The sequence below is a fragment of the Euprymna scolopes genome, chromosome 9, assembly GCF_053919585.1.
Source record: "Euprymna scolopes isolate OS-2025 chromosome 9, ASM5391958v1, whole genome shotgun sequence".
Lineage (NCBI taxonomy): Eukaryota > Metazoa > Mollusca > Cephalopoda > Sepiida > Sepiolidae > Euprymna > Euprymna scolopes.
The window spans coordinates 116450461-116469667 of NC_136490.1; the positions used below are offsets into that span (position 1 = coordinate 116450461).

Sequence of the window (19207 nt, forward strand, 5' to 3'; positions counted from 1 at the left end):
TAAAAATTGGGATTTATGTGGGTTTCTGATGAGTTGTTTGGTTTACCTATACCATTCAACGAAACACGTGTAAGACTTAACATATATCAAATAAAATGAGATGAATGTGATTTAAATATACTTGCAACATTTGAATTGTTTACAAATGATTATATATATATATATATATATATATATATATATATATATATATATATATATATATAAAAGTAAAAAAATACTTACAGCATTTTTATGCCAGCCATCTTTTATTACAGGACGTATCTTTTTGACCACAACAATTTGCTGCATTTCTTCTAATGTTGGATGTTGACCAATCTCTTCTACAAATGGCAACTGATACTCGTCAATAGGTCCTAAAAACAGACACAAGAGATCAGAATTATTCAAAAAGCTTAACATATTTCACATTAGCAATTTGTTTTTTTTTTTTTTTGTTTTTTTAAATTTAGAATCTTGAACAATCAATGCAAATTTGAACAGAGTAAACAAATAAAATAAATATTAGTAAAAAAAAAATTAAAAATATTTGCTGGTCACTAGTGGAAGAATAACAATGATATTGTCAGCAATGTTCTTTTGTGGGTGCCAAAATAGGTTTCGTTATTTTCTTTTACGGCACATCAACCCTTTTCGGGTTATTTAATGCTGAATCCAGTTATTTGGGAAATAGTATTTGATGTTGTATCCAGTTATTTTGTAGAAAGTTTTTTATTCTTCAAGCTTTTTGTATCGTTCCCCCCCCCTGCCATGCAGAACATGAATGAGTTTTGCAATGGGAGAGGAAAATGAGTTACAGTATTAATGTTTGGTACATTTTAAGTTAGAAAACCAGTCAGGAAGTGGGGGAGATAGAAAGAGAAAGGGGAAGAAGGAAAAGGGGGAAAAGGTGGGTTGTTGTTTTTGGTTTTGGTTTTGCTGAACATGATTAAGTTTTGAAAAAGGAAGTAGAAAAACAAAAAGTATCGATGTTAGGTGCGTTTCGTCTCAGGAGGCCAATATCTTCAGACAGCCTGATTTGGTAGCATCAGGCCAAAACAGGGATGTAGTTGTAATGGGGAGACCTCACAGAACCTACGCCAAGCAGAGGATTCACAATGCACCTATATCCAGGTGTGATGGAGGATAGAGCAAGATGAAATGAGAGTCAGGAGAATCTGATACTCCCAGGACTAGATGGTGGTGGTGGTGGTGGTGGTGGTGATGATAGTAATGATGATGATGATTCACCTTTACACCCTTCCCTTTTTTGCAACAAAAACATTCCTTTTGAAAAGTAAATACCACTTAATTAAAAAAAAAAAATTAAAAAGGCAACAAACTGTATATAAATACCACACTTTCATTCCCAGCCTGTATGCCAGACAACTTGAGGTTATTGTTTACTTTATGGCAAATGTAACTCAACATACCTTAAATAACAAAGAACACAACTGCCGACAAACTATTTCATCTCCAAAGTAACCAAACGCAGTTCTCATACTAATGATCAAGATCAATACTCCCATAGTGTTCCTCATCTTTCGGCTCACATTCATTTCCTGCTCATTAAGTTATATTCTCAAGTAGCTCTTGGAGTGACTGCACAGTACCTATATCAAGCAACTAGCAAAGAACTTATAATGGAACCATGAAGACATAGCAAGTGTGATGGAGGATAGCGTGAAGATTTTGTGACACGACCATGACTAGATGATGAGGAAAACTGAACACACATTCCAACTCAGTAGATTGTCAGACCAGAATTGTTTCATTGAAAAAAGGCGGAAGTTGAGAAAAACAGATTCAAGTCAACTGTAAGTTGCACAGTGCGTGCTTATCGAAAATGCCCATACAGATTCAAACAAACTAAAATATTTGGTGCCTGTTGTCTCAATGTTTGTGAATCTTCAAATGTTCGCTATATAAACTGACAATTTTTCGTCTAGAAAGACCTGCAAAAATACATTCAATTTATATATGAAACTGATTAGTCACGACACAACAGAAAATAATTCTTTTTTTTCTCTCCATTTTGTTTTATTTACCAATTAGAGAGAGAGAGAGAGAGAGAGAGAGAGAGAGAGAGAAAGAAAGAGACCATCCAAACGAAAAAAAAGAAAGAATAAGAGTACTTACCACCAAGACTTAGGATTAGTGATAGGGTTAAATGACGTTTTTTTTTAAATGCTGAAAACTTAATTTTAATGAGCAAAATGTAATTTTATGAGTTAATCTACGTTCCCACAGCATGCCTGGACACTGACAGGCTAGTCCATGTATAATAAAACATTTCACAGGATATCACATCTAACGGATAACGACCAAGTACTAGAAAAAAAAAAGTGAATTTATCCATCACATTAAGCAAACTGATCTCAGACACCCCAACAAAACTTGCATGGCTTTCCGATAATGAATGATCATCATTTCAATAATAAGAAAAACCATTACTTGTCTTATTCCATTTTTTAACGAAGCTGATTTGTGTTACAGGAAATGAGCAGACGCACACACAGCAGGTAACAGACTCACACACGCATACATCCAAATGTGTACTTCACATACAGTTTCTCTCTCGTGTTAATATCCAGATGAAATTCAATTTAAGAAACAGCCAGAACTTTTAAAACTCATGCCAGTTCAACAAACACATAGAATTTAGTCAGATGATGTTACAAACCATGATTTGTGATAAATGCTTATTTACTTAGCAAGAGTAAAGTTAAATGCAAGGTCAGTTTTAATGTAGGGAAAATTCAGCTCTCTTAAAAAAGGTACTCTGGATTGGTAGAAAAATTAAAGTTGTCTTCTAGTCTAGAAAGATTTCTCTGTCACTAACCAAGGACAAAATAGATGAAGTGTAGTATCTATTCTGATACTACACTTCATCCCTAGCCAAAATGCAAGAAAGTTGTCATATTATAGCCTGTTGTGATTGTAACTTGGCTTATCAAAAATCCTATTTGTTTGAACCAGCTTATCAGAATCTTTCCCTCTTTTTTTCATTGCTTTAGTTTGTGGCAACTATGGCCACCATATGCACAATAATAATAAATAAATAAATAAAACTCATCGCAATAATGAGTTCCAATTAAAAAAAATATATATACCATTCGGTACGGACCCAACCATAAGACCAAAAACTCCAACCTTGATCGCCCTTCGGAGCCCATGGCGCAGTGGATAGAGACATTGAATCTCTACGGTTCCAGGTGAGAATTGTCTGAAGATAGCGGTTTCAATCCTACCCAAAGCCAGCCAGAGGCTTACTTGGCCAGATCATGGTGAGACGAAAACAACTATGGATGGTAGTAATTGCTGAGAATGCAGTTAGGAGAGTCGGAGTTCCTATCTTGGCGCGGTTACCACCTGACGAAGGCCAGAGGAATTAGTTGACCAAAACGTGATGAAACAACATCTAAGAAAGATGAGGATAATAGTTTGCAATAAATAAATTAAAAAACAAATTGCATTGAAAATGAGTATTCAGCTGTCTATTTCTGTCACATTTGTGTACAAGTTCGTTGGACTGCCATCCATATAAATGTAATCTTTTAATAATTGATTAGAAGACGTATAAATTAGTTTTTAAATGCGGTTAAACCAAGAAGATAGTACTTACCATCTACAGCAGAACAACGAGACATCAATTCCCACAAAACTAATCCACACGCATACATATCAATGCGTATAAATGCATCCCGAGTGAAGGTTATAGCCCCTTCCAAAATTTCTGGAGACATATACCTTCGTGTGCCCACCTGAAAAAACAAAAAATAAGATATAAAAAAAAAAAAAAAAATCAATTTTAAAAATGATATCAAGGAAAAATAACATTAAAGAAAGAAAATGTAATGCCAATTTTCTATGAAAACAAAAACCAAAAAATACTGTGAGAAACAAATGATTCATATTTTAATTTATGTTTATGCATAACTAGCGGGGGTGTCCGGCGTTGCCCGGGTATTTGGCAGTGTGTATTGAGCAAAAAAAAAAAAAAAAATAGTGGTAGTCGGCAGGCATACAGGCTCAAACCCATACCGCGAAGGAGAAAAAGAATGTGAAAAAAGAGGATAGTGAATTAAAGGAGTTAGTAATTAACTTTTGCCTGGGTGGAGGATATTGGCACAAAGACGAAATATAAAAATAAAAAAAAAAGAAAGATAGAGAGGTGGGATCAAACTCGAAAACATAGGGTAATTTAGTCTTCCTTGCTAACCATTACACCATAATGGATAGTGAAATCAATGGGTTAGTAATTAACTTAAGAATCATATGAGTCGTCACGCACGCGCAGAAATGAATGTTGCTTTTAAGTCTGGCCAGAGGCCAGTTAAGCTTCCCGCTTTCTGCGGTTTTATTTATTTGTTTCACCACGAAAGCAAATTAGACAAGGTCATTTTGTATGTTGTGGAAAATCAGCTCCCCCCCCAAAAAAAAAGGAGGCCCTCTGGCAGTATCCAAATAAATAGTAATTGTCTCAGTATGAAGGGTTTCCTTTACATTGACCAAGGACGAATTACAGAACTGATACTACCTGGGCAAAGGGTAATTATAGGAAAGAAACTTTGTTCATGGAATTTACGTTTAGTTCTAGGTACAGATAGAAATTCAGGGAAATTGTAGGCAGCTGTTGTAGCTTTGCTTTCCTATAGTGAAAGGAAACACACACACACACACACACACACACACACATTATAAACATGACTCAAATCAATTCATGTGTGAAAAGCTTCATTCATTTCATGATTTTTTTTATATAGTCATTACCTTCTTCAAATATGCAAAAGTAAAGAGAGAAAAAAAAAGATAGGATTACAAATTAACAAAGTTGTTTAACATAAGAAAGAAAGAGAGAAAATGCATGTAAACAGTATGAAATTGATTCCCATATAAGTTGCTGTCAACTGTAGCTTTACTTAACAGTCTTAAGTAAAAGAGACTGGTTACACTTTTGAAAACATTATTTCATAAAATAATTTAAAGAATTTAGAACAAATAGTGTTATAAAACTTTTTTTATTAAATGAATAAAATCAGTTAAAATTTTTTTCCCTGATACTTTAATAATATGTGCTTTTCTCAAGGACTTTCCCCCCTTTTTTTTTTAATTTGAAATTTGTTGGCAGGAAAGTTTCTGTGACATCCAGCTGCAAGGTTCTGCTGGAGGACAACTACTATACAGTGTGACAGAATGGAGTGTGTTAATATCCCTACTGGACAATCTGTAAAAAGTTAAACATCGAATGCAGCAGCAATTCCTGGGAACAAGAAACAACAGTTGGAAGTAAGTCGTACAGCATAAAGTATGACTATGTGCAATTCCTACAGCTATGCATCTAGAAAACAGAGCTATTAAACCTGACATAGTGATATGGGATAAGGAGGAGAAGAAGCAACTTTAGTAGAAGTTAGTGCTGGGTTACAAAGAGCTGAGAGGGGAAAAGATAACAAAATACCAAGGTCTTAAAAGAAACTAGAATTTTAGGAAGATTTCTAGCATTTCAGTAATTATAGGAGGAACTCAACTCATGAAAAAGTATTTCAAAAAGTACCTACAAATATACCCGATGAACCAAGTGCATGAGAGATACAAACATTTGCATTTAAAGAGACAGTCAGAATTTTAAAACGATCTTTTGGGTGGAATATATGAGATAATGGCTGAATGTCTAGCATCTGGTAGAATGCCCCATCCCATCTAGAATGAAATGATAAAATTGTCTTTCAGGAGTTATAAAGTTTGGAATAAATAACGACACGACATCAGCATGAATACAAAAGGTGGATTCTGATCTCACCTGGTTCGACCATTTTTTTTTTTTTTTTTTTTTTTTTTTAAGGGATAACTTTTACTCTTATTTTACAAAACTTTTCCATTAGAGATCCTTTCTTATGATCTTATCCATGAGCTTCAGTATTAACCTGTCATAGCTTATTTGAATGCAACATCTTGCTGAAATCCACCCACTACTTTCCGAGTCTATAACAGATAAACATTATTTGTAGAAGTTAACAGAAATATGAGAACACAGAATAATCAGGCTAACATTTCAAGTTTGCGTTGGGATATTTTCGGATTTATAAAACTGGCAGATTTCCATTGAAAGGCAAATCTCTTCATCTGATATTATGAACACTTCACATCTTATTCAAAAATTGGGGGGGGGGGCAAATTACATTAGTAAACAAAGAGCACTTGGAGAGTGCTGGTTTGTGCCGCTCATACTCCAAAATAGATCATCAACTGAGTTTCAGTTAATTTGATGAGAAGTCAGTTTCCAGTACTTTTGCTCCAAATTTTTACATCAATGTTTTACACAGATTCACGAATATTAACTGGATCGGGACTGCATTTGAGATGTTATCAGCCCATAACACAAAATGACAATGCAGATACTCAAACAAAATGCACATGCTACGAGTAGCTAATTGGTGCGTTAGGCATAAAATAAAAACTCTTGAACTGTTTAGATATCTCACTGCTGATGCAATTCTCTATCTATATAAGAGCCAGGTACGTCCAAGGATGGAGTATTGTTGCCACATCTGGACAGGAACTGCTAGAAAGGACTTATCCTGCCTTGATAGAGTTCAAAATAGACTTCGTAGCCTCGTAGGAGATGTCCTTTTCTCTTCCCTGCAACCTATTTCTCACAGAAGATATGTTGCAAGTTTGTCTCTGCTTTATCGTTATTTTCATGGCAAGTGCTCGACTGAGCTCCAATCTATGGTCCCCCCTTGCCAAACTTTCACAAGAAACACTCGTCTAGCTGAAAAACTATCAATAATTCCCCCCACTCTTTATCCATGCCTAAACCTAAACGTAGATTCCATGAACAAAGTTTCTTTCTTTAGAACTGCACGCCTGTGGAACAGTCTTCCCTTTGCCTGCTTTCCGGCTGACTACAATATGGTTGCCTTCAAGTTCAACGTAAACAAGTTCTTCATGAGCCATTCCACTTAAGTTAACAAATTTACCAAATTTCCATTACTAAGAATTACTATATTGTCCAATTGACTACTGTACACTCTTTAATCCTTATCCTCAAGTTGCCTCTGGGTCTTGATAAGTAGTGATGCCTATGTAAAAAAAAAAAACTGTTTTGATTTGAACTAGTGATGGCATGATTCCCATATTTTCACCAATTCTGCTACAATTATTAATTTTGTTTCGAATTCTTGATTTGAATACAATTACAGATTTAAAATTCTTTTCCACTTTTCAAACATTTAACTAAATAATTGTTTTTTTTCTTTTGCTTTTTTTTATTATATCATGTTAAAATCCTGTAAAATGCGTGCATATTTTTTCACAAAAGTATAAGTACATTTGAGAGGGGAGCATACGTTACCTGATTAGATTCTTTGGGGGTTTTTTTTTTCATAACTGACTGAAAATAGGGATCTGATAAACTCATTACAAGATTTTCATTTATATTTTTCATTTGTGCCAATTTTTTCTAATTATCTATTTTGTGCCATTTTATCTGTGCCATTTTTACCTAAATTCGTTGTTATGATGTATAGATTTTAGTGTTACTGGTAGTATAAAAATAATAAATATTTATAATTTTATCACTAATACTAGCAATGAAAAATTACATCTTAAATAATGGCAAAAAATCAAAAGAATCATTTCTGGAATTGGAAATATGACTCAAATTTTGTTGATTACAATACTGATACTCCAAAAAGTTTTTTTTCTTTTTTTTTTTTTTACACAGTGATCACCACTTATCAAGGCCCGGAAGCCACTCAGGGATAAGGGTTATTGCAACTACATTACGTTAGTGTGGAGATTTGATGAAGTGTTTACTTAAGGGGGCGGTTCATTAGGAATTTGTTAACGTTGGACTTGAACACATCCAAGTTGTAGTCAGGTGGGAAGCAGGCATACGGAACAGAGTTCCACAGGCGTGCAGTTCTAAGAAAGAAGCTTTGTTCATGGAATCCACGTTTTGATCTAGGCACAGATAAAGAGTGGGGGAAATTTTTCACAGTAGATTCAGCTAGACGGGTGTTTTTTGTGAAAGATTGGCGAGGAGGGACCAGAGATTGGAATTCAGACGAGCACCTGCCATGGAAATAACGATAAAACAAGGATAGGCTCGCAACGTCTCTTCTGTGAGAGAGAGGTTGCAGGGTAGAGAAAAGGGCATCCCCCACTAAGCCACAAAGTCTATTTTGTACTCTGTCAAGGCAGGATAGGCTGTTTTTAGCAGCTCCTGCCCAGATATGGCAGCAGTATTCCATTCTGGAGCGGTAGAAGGATCGCACCATCTTTCCAGCGACCTTGTTCTAATTTTCCAATTCCGATTAATCATCCCAACACTAGTTTGAACATCTACAAAAGCCAACAAAATCGCATCAAACAAGTCGATCACAGCCAGCAACCAACGAATGTGCCATGACTCCACACCCAAATATATCATGCATTTCTTGCCAACAGATTCGTTTAGTTTTGGTTTCAGCAAAAATCTGTGAAGAAGGAAGTAATACGTCCTATACTTGACACACAAGTCTGAACCTCTCAATACTACCAGAATCGCTCACGACAACCAACTACAGAAGAGCAACAGCAGCACTACTGCCATATTTGCAATGCTTGTGAGCCTCCCAATAGTATCAGTATCTCTCACAACAATTGTTATGCTGTAATCACTATAACACACACTAAATAAGTCCTGGGCCTTACTAATAAAGCAACAACTAGGTACGGGCAAAATGAATGCCGATGCTCAAAATGTATAAACATTTTGACCCTTCCCCCTTTACTTAAAAATTCACCAAAAAATCAGGAAATTAACCAATTTTAATTAAATTTTCAGTATTTATCAAATAATGATCGCGGAATATAATGAACTAATTATTTTTATTTAAATCCTAGTGGAAATATATTATTTTGTTTAAACAAAAAATACCTTTACTGAAGTATAGGTTTTCAGTAGTAAATAAAAAATGCAAGAATTTATTTTTGCTTTTTTTTATATAAATAAAGCATCGTAATTTGTAATAAAAAAAAAAATAATAATTTTTACAGGAACATTACGAAAAAAGTCCCTAAAGTCAATATTAATGATTTCAAGATAACTCGAAGAAAAATGAATTTCTCGAACTACCGATATTACCACTGAATTAAGCATTGTTTATTTAATATTTTCACACAAAAAAAATTATAATAGCAAAAATATTTCTACTTTTTTTTTAAATTACAGATTTCACATAATTTTTATATGCAAGATTGTAATAATTTCCTTGCTCGCAAGAATGGGGAACTTTTGGCGTAAAATTTTTTATATAATCTCGAACAATAATTAAAAAAATTTAATTTAAAAACAGGAACATAAAAAATAATTAGATTAAAAAAATGATGAAAATTGATACAAACGTCAAAATAGGAATGTATGGATGCACGTTTTTTTTGGGGGGTGGGGATCTGACACCCCTACCTCCTTTTACTATCATTACTTCATTTTGAAACAGCATTTCGATTGGCTGAAATTTTGGGCTTCCTTATAATCATCTTTACAAAATTTTAGTTTGTTGTGCTTTTGGCGAACGGTAAATTACTTGCTTTTTGAGGACTGATTAAATTATTTTTGCACAAACAAGGTGTTTTGTTTTTTTAATTTAATTCAATATATTAGGACTTTAATAATTATCTTTGAAATAGTCCCAGAAAAATAATATTCATCTTTTAAAGGATTTTTATAATAAATTTATTTAACTTCAAAATTTAGCTGAATTAGTTAGCTTGCCATGAAAACATTTTTCATAACTTTTTTTTTTTTTTTTTTCACGTGTACAAATATTTTTTTCCTTTAGGAAATTAACTTTAGTCTTTAATCTTTCAAATGCAATCAAAAGGTAGTCGGAAACCTCCAAAAAAAATATGATAAATCGGCTTTCAAAACCAGGTCCTCCTATTTTTGCCTGTACCTAGCAATAACTTTTAAGTATAATTCAACATTATTCATCTATATAATCCTCTTCTAAGGTGATACACTGATTTCAAACTCCTATAACAATTTGATGTCTTTTTGACCCTAAAATATTCCTAAAGTTTCTGATCATTTCTTTATCGGAGCCTGGAACATACTTTTAAGATCTGCAAGCAGCCTGTAGTCATCATGGATAGATCTGGAGAATAATGTGGGTGCCGAAGCAATTTGAAGTGAAATTTATGTAGTTTTGTCATAGACTTGTGACGTATTATTTCATGAGGAGAAAATACTTTTGTTCTTTTTTCATTTCAGACTAATTTTTGGCGATTTCTTTTGTTTGTGATACTACCCCCCCCCCTTAAGAGTTGGAAAGTGGGCGAGAAAGAAAAAAAGTCTAGCAAAAGAAAGGGGAAATATGTTTATTAGCAGAACAATGGATTGGAAATTGTTGACAAAGGCAGACAAAATGGAAGCTGAAACAGAATTGTTAAGCAAGGTGTGGCAGTTATTTTAAGACAAAGGACTGAACAACTTTTAGAGTTAGTTTTAGAAGTGACTGAATTTTGTGACAGTTCATGATATTTAGGAACAGTAGGGGATGATCTTGGATTGGCGACAGTCCAGTTGAGAAAGTAGCGAGTTAGACAAAGTCAAAGTTAGGTTGTGGCTTTGAGGAGATGAGGAAATGAATTAATCAACTGACTGACGAACACAATCTCAACAGTAGATGTGGACTTAAGTGTTTAGAGGGTTGCTAGTGTAACACGAAGAGTGCAAGTGATATTTCCAGAAAGTGCCAGAGTTTGTGTTTTGTTTTTATACTTGTGAATCAGATTTGTGTGTATCAGATTTTTGGGGGAATTATTGACAACCCTAACACAAAACTGAATAAAATATTAAAAAAAACTTGTAATTTCTCCTTTTAAAGTGGGTTGCTTATTTTCTTTATGGAATATATTTCCGAAATCAACTATTAAATTTAAAAAATAATAGAAATATTATTTTCTATTTAAAAAAAACAAAAACAGTGTTTACAAAGTGCTGGCGCGCGGTTATGCAGCCATTTTTTTTACGCATGAAATCAATTGAATTTTACGAGTTAAATTTTTTTCAATTTTAAACTTTAAAAATCTATCAAAATTTTTCTATTGGTTCAATCTTTACAATATTTTCAAAGTCAATGTGAAATTTTATGCTCTTTCCAACAAACTGAATATAATCTTTTAGACAAACTTATTTTTACCCCCCCCCTCCCCCCCGTTTTGAAATGTCCATTAAAATTTAAATAATTAATTTACTCACCAAAGTTTTATATATCACAAATTGAAGATAAAAGATCAATAAATAAAATAAACTAATTTAAAACAAAAAAAAAGTGTTATCTGGAAATTTACCTGTAAAGTCTAAAGTGTAAAACCTTTTCCTTTTTTAAAACCATGTTGATTTTTTTTTTTAAGTGAAAGCTCATATTATGCTTAGATTGTCAAGTAAATATCGGACGCTGACAAAAATTTTTTCTATTTCATTCAATGTTTTCTTTTTTTTTGATATTTAAAAAATAAATTCACTCGATAAAGAAATAAAATATATTAATCAAAAACTCATGTATTTCATTAAGAGAATAAAAAAAAAATTGGTAGAGTGGGGATTTTTTTAACAGTAAAAACTGATAAGTGAATGTGTTCATTTTACTACTACGGTGGCCGAAAATACTAATTTTGGTTTACAGCACGCAATAGAAAGAGACATTAATTGTGGCGCTTCGAAGCCACCGGAAGATAAACTCGAAGAAAAGCAGACATTTGTCTCCCTTTATTTCAACAGTGAAAAACATCTGAGTTCGCGTTTTTTTAGAATCCTTGTTTAAAAAAGTATTTTATTTAAAAAGGACATGGAGTATAAGTATAAATATCGATAAATGCTTAACAATGAAGAATGGAAGTACCCATTGAATAGCATTTTTTATAGGTAAGTGATTTTTTGGAATTTATATATATTTTTTATAATTGAAGTAAGTGATATTTCGTTGCTTTTCTTTAAATCTTTTTAAAAGAAAACCGATTTAAAAAACAAATATTGCATAATTTGCAATTAAACCTCTTATGTTTTTTTTAAATTCGGTCTTTGCTCCTTTAATAGAAAAAAAAATTAGAGTTTGAATTACATTTTTCAAGTAGTTATAAGCTTCGAAAGATAGTAAGTTTAATTATTAAAGTTCTTATCACACATTTTTAATGGCGGCTTCTAACACTGCTAGTATACCGCCTCTTAATTATGACGACCAACACTTATTAAGCAATTGCTTTGCTTGAATAGTATTTTTCCCCATCAGAATGCAATGCTTTATCAACACACAAAATTTAGATTTTTTTCATTGTTTTGGAATTTTGCAATGTTAGCTTCACTTAAATAACTGTACTTTGTAAACTAATAATCTAATTATGCACAAATGTAGACACATGCCATTTGAAGGCTAGTATTTTATAAAAATAACTAATGTTTTTTTTTATTTAATTAGTACTGCCATCTATATGTTAGGCTCGGGATTTCTTAAGTGATGTGAAGTTATTGTGATTCATTCATTTGTATTTTACAACTTTTATTGTATAACCCTAACCTTCTCGGCAGAAATAACTAACATGTTTTGATATTGTGACAATATGTCTCGGTCCCGGTTGAAAAATCCCAAAAGGGAATTTATCCCCGAAACATATCGTAGAATAAAAAAAAGATGTATGTGTCGGCTGTAAAATTATCACAACCAAGTAGCACTTACCCAGATTCTGGACTGTACTTCCGTCATGAAATGTTCTTATGAGATTCATAGTTGACGAAATACCAAGCAATGAATAACAGAACAACACTGTTGTATGTATATATATATATATATATATATATATATATATATATATATATTATACGGTAATCTTAAAGATTCGCCTTCCTTTGTTTACAAAGCCATTTGGTGGAAGAAGTGACGTCCGACATATTTTTAGCTACGGATGACCAAAACCGTATAGAATGAACCCTTTTTTTATATATATATATATATATATATATATATATATATATATATGTAAAAAAAAAAAAAAACTTTTTCTTTAAAGAAATTTTAAAATCTTATGTTATAAAAGATCAATAAAGTCTGTTTTTATGCAAAAATTTGTTAAAAAGTTCAAATAATCAAAGACAATTATTTGGGGAATATCATGTATTGGATACCGTTTTTATGATGTTTTATTAAATACATAAGAAATGTCAAAAAAAAAACAAAACTTTTCGTTACATATATTTTGAAAAAATATTATAAAATATCTATAAAGTCTATTTTTTATGTATGTAAAAGTTTGTTGAAAAGTTCAAATAAAGTTCAAATAATGTAATTGAAAAAAAAAACCCCCCAAAAAAAAACTTTTTTTTTTTTAAATAAAACTAACTTTAATGGAACTCTTTACTCTTCCAATGTTTTGTCTGCTAAAATTTTAATCCCGTGATTACGGTGTAAAATAAACCATTAATTCAAATGCCGCTTATTATGGATTTACCTGAATACGATATTAAAAATCACTTTTTTGGTACTTATGCACTTATGTTACCGGACTGGTGGGTGTGTTGTAACTATTCTGTACTTTCATCTAATAATTTAATAAACAAAAAGATACTGTAAAACTTGAAGAGCCGTTTGAATACATTGATTTAAATTTAAAGTGTTGTGTAATTATTAAAAAAAAAAAATTCAGTTGCGCTTGTGCTTTATTTCCTCACTTTTGAATAATTTCACAATTATGAATTAATTTGCGTGTACTTTTTAAAGATAAGTAGTATTTTAATCAGATTATTATTTGGCTTGTCTTATTATTTGAATTGAATTGATATATTGCAAAGAAGCCAGCAAACGAACAAAAGTATATATAAAAAAAAAAAAAACAATAAATAAATTTTACCAAGACTAATAAAAGTCACTTTTCTACCTACATTGCTCATTATTTTTTTATAACTCATTTTTTTTCGAAATAATTACACATTTTAAATTTAAATCAATGTATTCAAACGGTCCTTTGGAAAAAAAAAAATATATATGTAAGATAAAGTGGTACTGGTGTATTGCTATTTTTTTTTTTTTTTTTAAACCCGTATTTTCAAGTTAAATTCAAGTTTTACGATATCTTTTTGTTTATTAAATTGCTAAGTGAAAGTACAGATTAGTTACAATACACCCGCCAGCCCGGTAACATAAGTGCATAAGTACTGAATTCTGAATTACCAATTCGTTACTTACTCCCCCCCTTTCTGATCCTTTTTCCCCGCTTCAGCTTAGTGTCTAATCAATAATCTATCTATCTATATAATTATAAAACTCAAATGACCTTGTAACGAGTGATGTAACCCGCTTTCTGGTTTACGACATCCGGTTGCGTATGCACGCATAAACATTAACCCATAACAACGTAAACAAATAAATACAAATCGCATCTTTTGCAGATTTTGACCTGCACACTGAAATATTAACGTTATTATTTCAAAATTATTATTTAACATGGGAAGAGTGAGGGTGTTTTGCAACTATTCTTTATTACAACTATACTGTCGCTATTTTCTTACAACTAAACAACTTTAACCCGTTGACAAACATAAGAACAATTGTAGTAAAGCCATGACTACTACTACTACTCTCTATCCGTCCCTTTTTCTTCCTTCCTTCTTTCTTTTTTATTTTTTTGTTTACATTTCTAGATACAAAATAGTTGTGTGAGAACGGTGAATTTGTTGACACATTTACTAATCTGTTTCAATATTAGTTTTATTTTATTTTATTTATTTAGTTTTTATTTTTTTGCTTCAGGTTTTATTAATTATTTTATTTTTAGATTTTAAGTTTCTATAACTTGGTTGAAGGATTCCAATATGGGTTTTTCATTCTTATATTTCTCATCGGTAGGTTCATGTGCGTTTTTTTGCTGCTAAATGACTTTCATCGGCGTTCGATTTGTAGGAAAATCATGTTTAATTTTCGATTTTTGAGCGATTATTTGGAAAAATAGGTAACTTTACATGAATAGGGAGGATTTTTTTTTTTCATGTTTGAGTGATCCGTCCGTGATTTTTCATTTTAATATACTTTCATAGAAATTTTTCTGTTATGTCAAAAAAAACTTTTCTTTTTGTCACAAGTGTCACTCACGCTCATACACGAATTCCATAGCTAATATAACATACTGACCCAACGGGTCATGCGTAGTCTAGTAATCTGATTAAAATACTACTTTTTTAAAGTACACGCGAATTCATTCATAATTATGAAATTATTCAAAATTGAAGAAATAAATCGCAACTGAATTTTTTTAAATAATTACACAACTCTTTAAATTTAAATCAATGTATTCAAATGGTCCTTCAAGTTTTACGATATATTTTTGTTTATTAAATTGTTAGGTGAAAGTACAGAATAGTTACAATACACCCGCTTGCCCGGTAACATTACATAAGTACCAAAAAAGTGATTTTTAATATCATATTCAGCTAAATCCATAATAAACAGCACTTGAATTAATGGCTTATTTTATTGATACTACACCGTAATCATGCGATTAAAATTTTAGCAGACGAAACATTGGGAGTCAAAAGAGTAAAGAGTTCCACTTTAATTTCAAAATTTCAATATCAACGTTTACCTATTCTATATTAGAAGGAAATAATAAGAAAAGGTAAATTTTTAGTTTACTGACCCCTTGACATTCACCTTTAATTTGTCGACTTTTATAGGTTTTCGGGTATGCTGAGTACAAATATCGCATTTATTTTTTGCGCAAACACGCAGTTATTCAGTATCCATCATAATCGCTATCATTTTAAATGGTGGCCATCTTGTTTTCCAATAACGAAAAAACGCCAAAAATGGCTAAATATGCCACATGTAACTGGAATCCCCTCTTCCCCATCACCATTGGTGCAAAAAAAACAGGTTTATTGAAGGAGAGAAGGGGTAAATTCCAAGAAATCTTGAGCGAAAGGAAAGAACGTAAAGATAAGACCACAAATCAAAAACAATATTTAGAGTGATATTTATTAAAATAAATTAAAAAAGGTAAATATTACCTTTCGCTACAACAGAACACCGACTATTAATTTTTTTTTTTTTTTATGGATATTCAATGTTGCTGGCCACAACTCTGATGCAAATTTACGGTTTGCATGATATTAACCTCTTTTAATTGATCAAAACAAAAAAAAAAATTAAGTTTCCACAGGCCGTTTACAAAAGCATATTTTATGTTTTTCGTTCTTTTTTTTTTGGGGGGGGGGGTATTCAATTATAGAACTTGTGTAGTTTAACAGGTGCTTCTCCAGTTTAATTAACCGTTTTTCCATAAGTAACGCGCCAACATTTACCGAGTAGAATACTGTTTTTAACATTTCACAGAAATTCTGTGTTTACATTTGGGGGAGGTGGTGGAGGGGCGGGGACGAGTGTGTTGTGGAGGGGCGGGGACGAGTGTGTTGTGGCGGCCGCGGTCAGTTATGATATTTTACAAATAACTAAAGCAGTAACTATTGTAAAATGTCAAAGGTGTTCACTTTTAATTAGCCAATGAAAACAGTTAAAATATGATTTACTACAGGTGAATATATAAAAAAATTGTTATGAATAACAGTAAAAGGATTTCTTAGTGTAAGGATAAAAGTTCTGCCTTTATTTATTCATGACTAATCAAAAATAATCACTGAGGATTCAATATCAAACGCAATATATAGTCATTTTTTTAGGATGCAGACCAATATTTTTCTTATATGACTGATGAAGCAGATTTAATTATGCACCATATATTTAAAAAAGTTATTAAATCAAGGATTCTGAGGAAAAACTAACTCTACTTTGTATAAAATATTATGTATAAATTAATAATTAGCAGAAAAAAAAAAAGAAAAAATCGATAAAGAATACAAATATAAATAACAATAATTTATAGTCTAAAACAAAGCAAGTTACCACAAGTTTATTACTGGATCATGGCTCAATTTTATTTAATAAATTTATTCATTTAAGTTTTAAATATTTTATTTAATAAATTTATTCATTTAATTTTTAAATATTTTATTTACTCCCCTACTCATGGATTGAGCTCTCTAGTAAAGGAACAAACAATTACTATTTCCCGTGTTTGTTTTACAAATATGTCCACTATATGTGCTCTTACGAAATTACTGCATGTGTAACCTCTTATTGTCAATACACCAAACTAGCTGCAAAATCCTAACCCTTCATTGTAGAAATCAGAAAAATTTCTACTCTAATAGTTTCTTTCCGTCGACCAGTTACTTTGGGAATTCCTTTCCTGCTCTTTTTCTCCAACCATACCAATGTGCAGCAATGTAAATAAAATCCGAACAAATATCTTGCTGCCCAACTCTCCACCCAGATTGCCCCTTATAAATGAATCGCCAGGCCTTGTCAGCTTTCATGTGAGATGCGGTGAATTCATTGGAAGGAGCCGGCTTAACTCATCTGGGGGTGAATGCCACCTCAAAACAAAACAAGACAACCTGGCCCTTATAAAAGTAGCCCCTGATGCTTCAGTGACAATATGCCTTGTTTGGGGTGAACAAAAGTTTAAATGTCATATTCAATGAAAATTGTTCCAGTCACTTTATATAAGGTGCTAAAAGGAACGAAAGTTGACTAACACAAAGACAGGAGGTGCCTATTGATCATAGTTTTGAAAAGATAAAGGCTATAGGTGGGAAGAAAATAGCAGGAAGAGAGATCCACAAACCCGAGTTCTTGTAAAAAAAGCTACTGAAATAGAATGACGCATTATAAAGTATCTGAACAGCTAATTAATGAAGACCATTAGACTAAAGAATCGAATGAGCTGGAACAGACAATTCTGAAGAACACATGCCATAAATAGCTGTACCTTAAGCATATTCGTTCTGGGTTTTCCTTTTTTTTGATATGTATATTCTGTAAAGCACCAAATAGTTATTTCACTTTTATTTATTTATTTATTTTTTTTTTTTACATGGGAGTCACCGCTTATCAAGGCCTGAAGGCCACTCAAGGATAGGGATTAATGAATGTAAGGTATTAGTGTAGTAATCGTTAATGGTGTAGATTGGATAGAATTTGATTATTTAAGGGGGACGGCTTAACAAAAACTTGTTTACATTGGACTTGAAAGCTACTATATTCTAATTAGCCAGTAAAATAGTGTCCTGCAGGTGGGCAATTCATAAAAAGAAACTTTGTTTATGGAATCTGCATCTAGACTTAGGCACAGATAGAGAGTGGGGGTGGGGGGGATTTTGATAGTGGTTGTAGCTAGTTGAGTGTTTTTGTGAAAGTTTAGCGGGAGGGGGGGGTCATAGATTGGAGCTCAGACGAGCACTTGCTATGAAAATTTTTTACTTGAAGAAATGTATAGAACATGAATAGAAGTCTGTGGAATTAAATTCTAAAACAATTAGGTCAGTAGGGCCTGAATCTGTAAAATTCCAATACCAGTTGAATTCACTTTATTTTTATATACCCTCCCCCATCCCATTCATTCTTTTGTATAAACCACTTATAATGATATAGGTCTACTCAAGTTAAAAATGCGCGTAAAGGCTTTATGAGATATGTAAGCCATAATCTCTTAATTACATAAAAAGGAGTCAAAGGTGCCAAAAATAGAAGAGTCCAAGGTTATATGTGATCTGACTGCATAACCCAACATGAATACATGAAAACAGTCACACACACAGTTGTATAATGGTTACAGGTTTGGACAGTGGTTTCTGCACGCAGGGTTCAAGTTTTTGCATCACTTTCATCATTATGCTTGGAAAAGGTATGAATGCATATATTCTCCCTCCAGCTATGGATTAAATAGTATGATAGCCTGGTTGTGCAGCTAGTCTAGGAGTGGAAAATTGCGAAATAACATCAACTTTTCTCTGGGATTCCGATACAATTAGTGATTCTGGTATAAATTCCCGATAACGATTCTTCTAAAATATCTAAATATTTACTCAGAGTTTTTGTTTTTTTCAATTTTCGGATCGCCGTAAAAACCCATGCAATATGTGTATCTATTTTTGCAAACGTAAAAATACACTATAGGCAGTGACCTATTGATTTTAGTAGTTTAAAATCAATAAATATTTATCATTTTTTCATTAGTACTAGCAATGAAAAAGTAAGTTTAAAAAACAAAAACCATCAATTCTGGCTTCAGAAAAATATACACTATTTTCTGATTCCAATATCCCCAAGAGTTTTAATTTTTCAAAACCTGA

At 32.2% G+C, this 19207-nt stretch overlaps 1 protein-coding gene across 1 annotated transcript in view; it reads right to left on the bottom strand.

Moving 5' to 3' along the window:
• LOC145284815 (activin receptor type-2B-like) overlaps nucleotides 1-19207 on the bottom strand; it is a 210220-nt gene that overhangs the window by 10660 nt on the left and 180353 nt on the right. Inside the window, exons 4-5 of the mRNA XM_080133778.1 lie at nucleotides 3605-3743; nucleotides 226-356 (exon numbers count right to left, since the gene is read on the bottom strand). Coding sequence (XP_079989904.1) covers nucleotides 226-356; nucleotides 3605-3743 — 270 coding nt within the window. The remainder of the gene's footprint in view (nucleotides 1-225; nucleotides 357-3604; nucleotides 3744-19207) is intronic.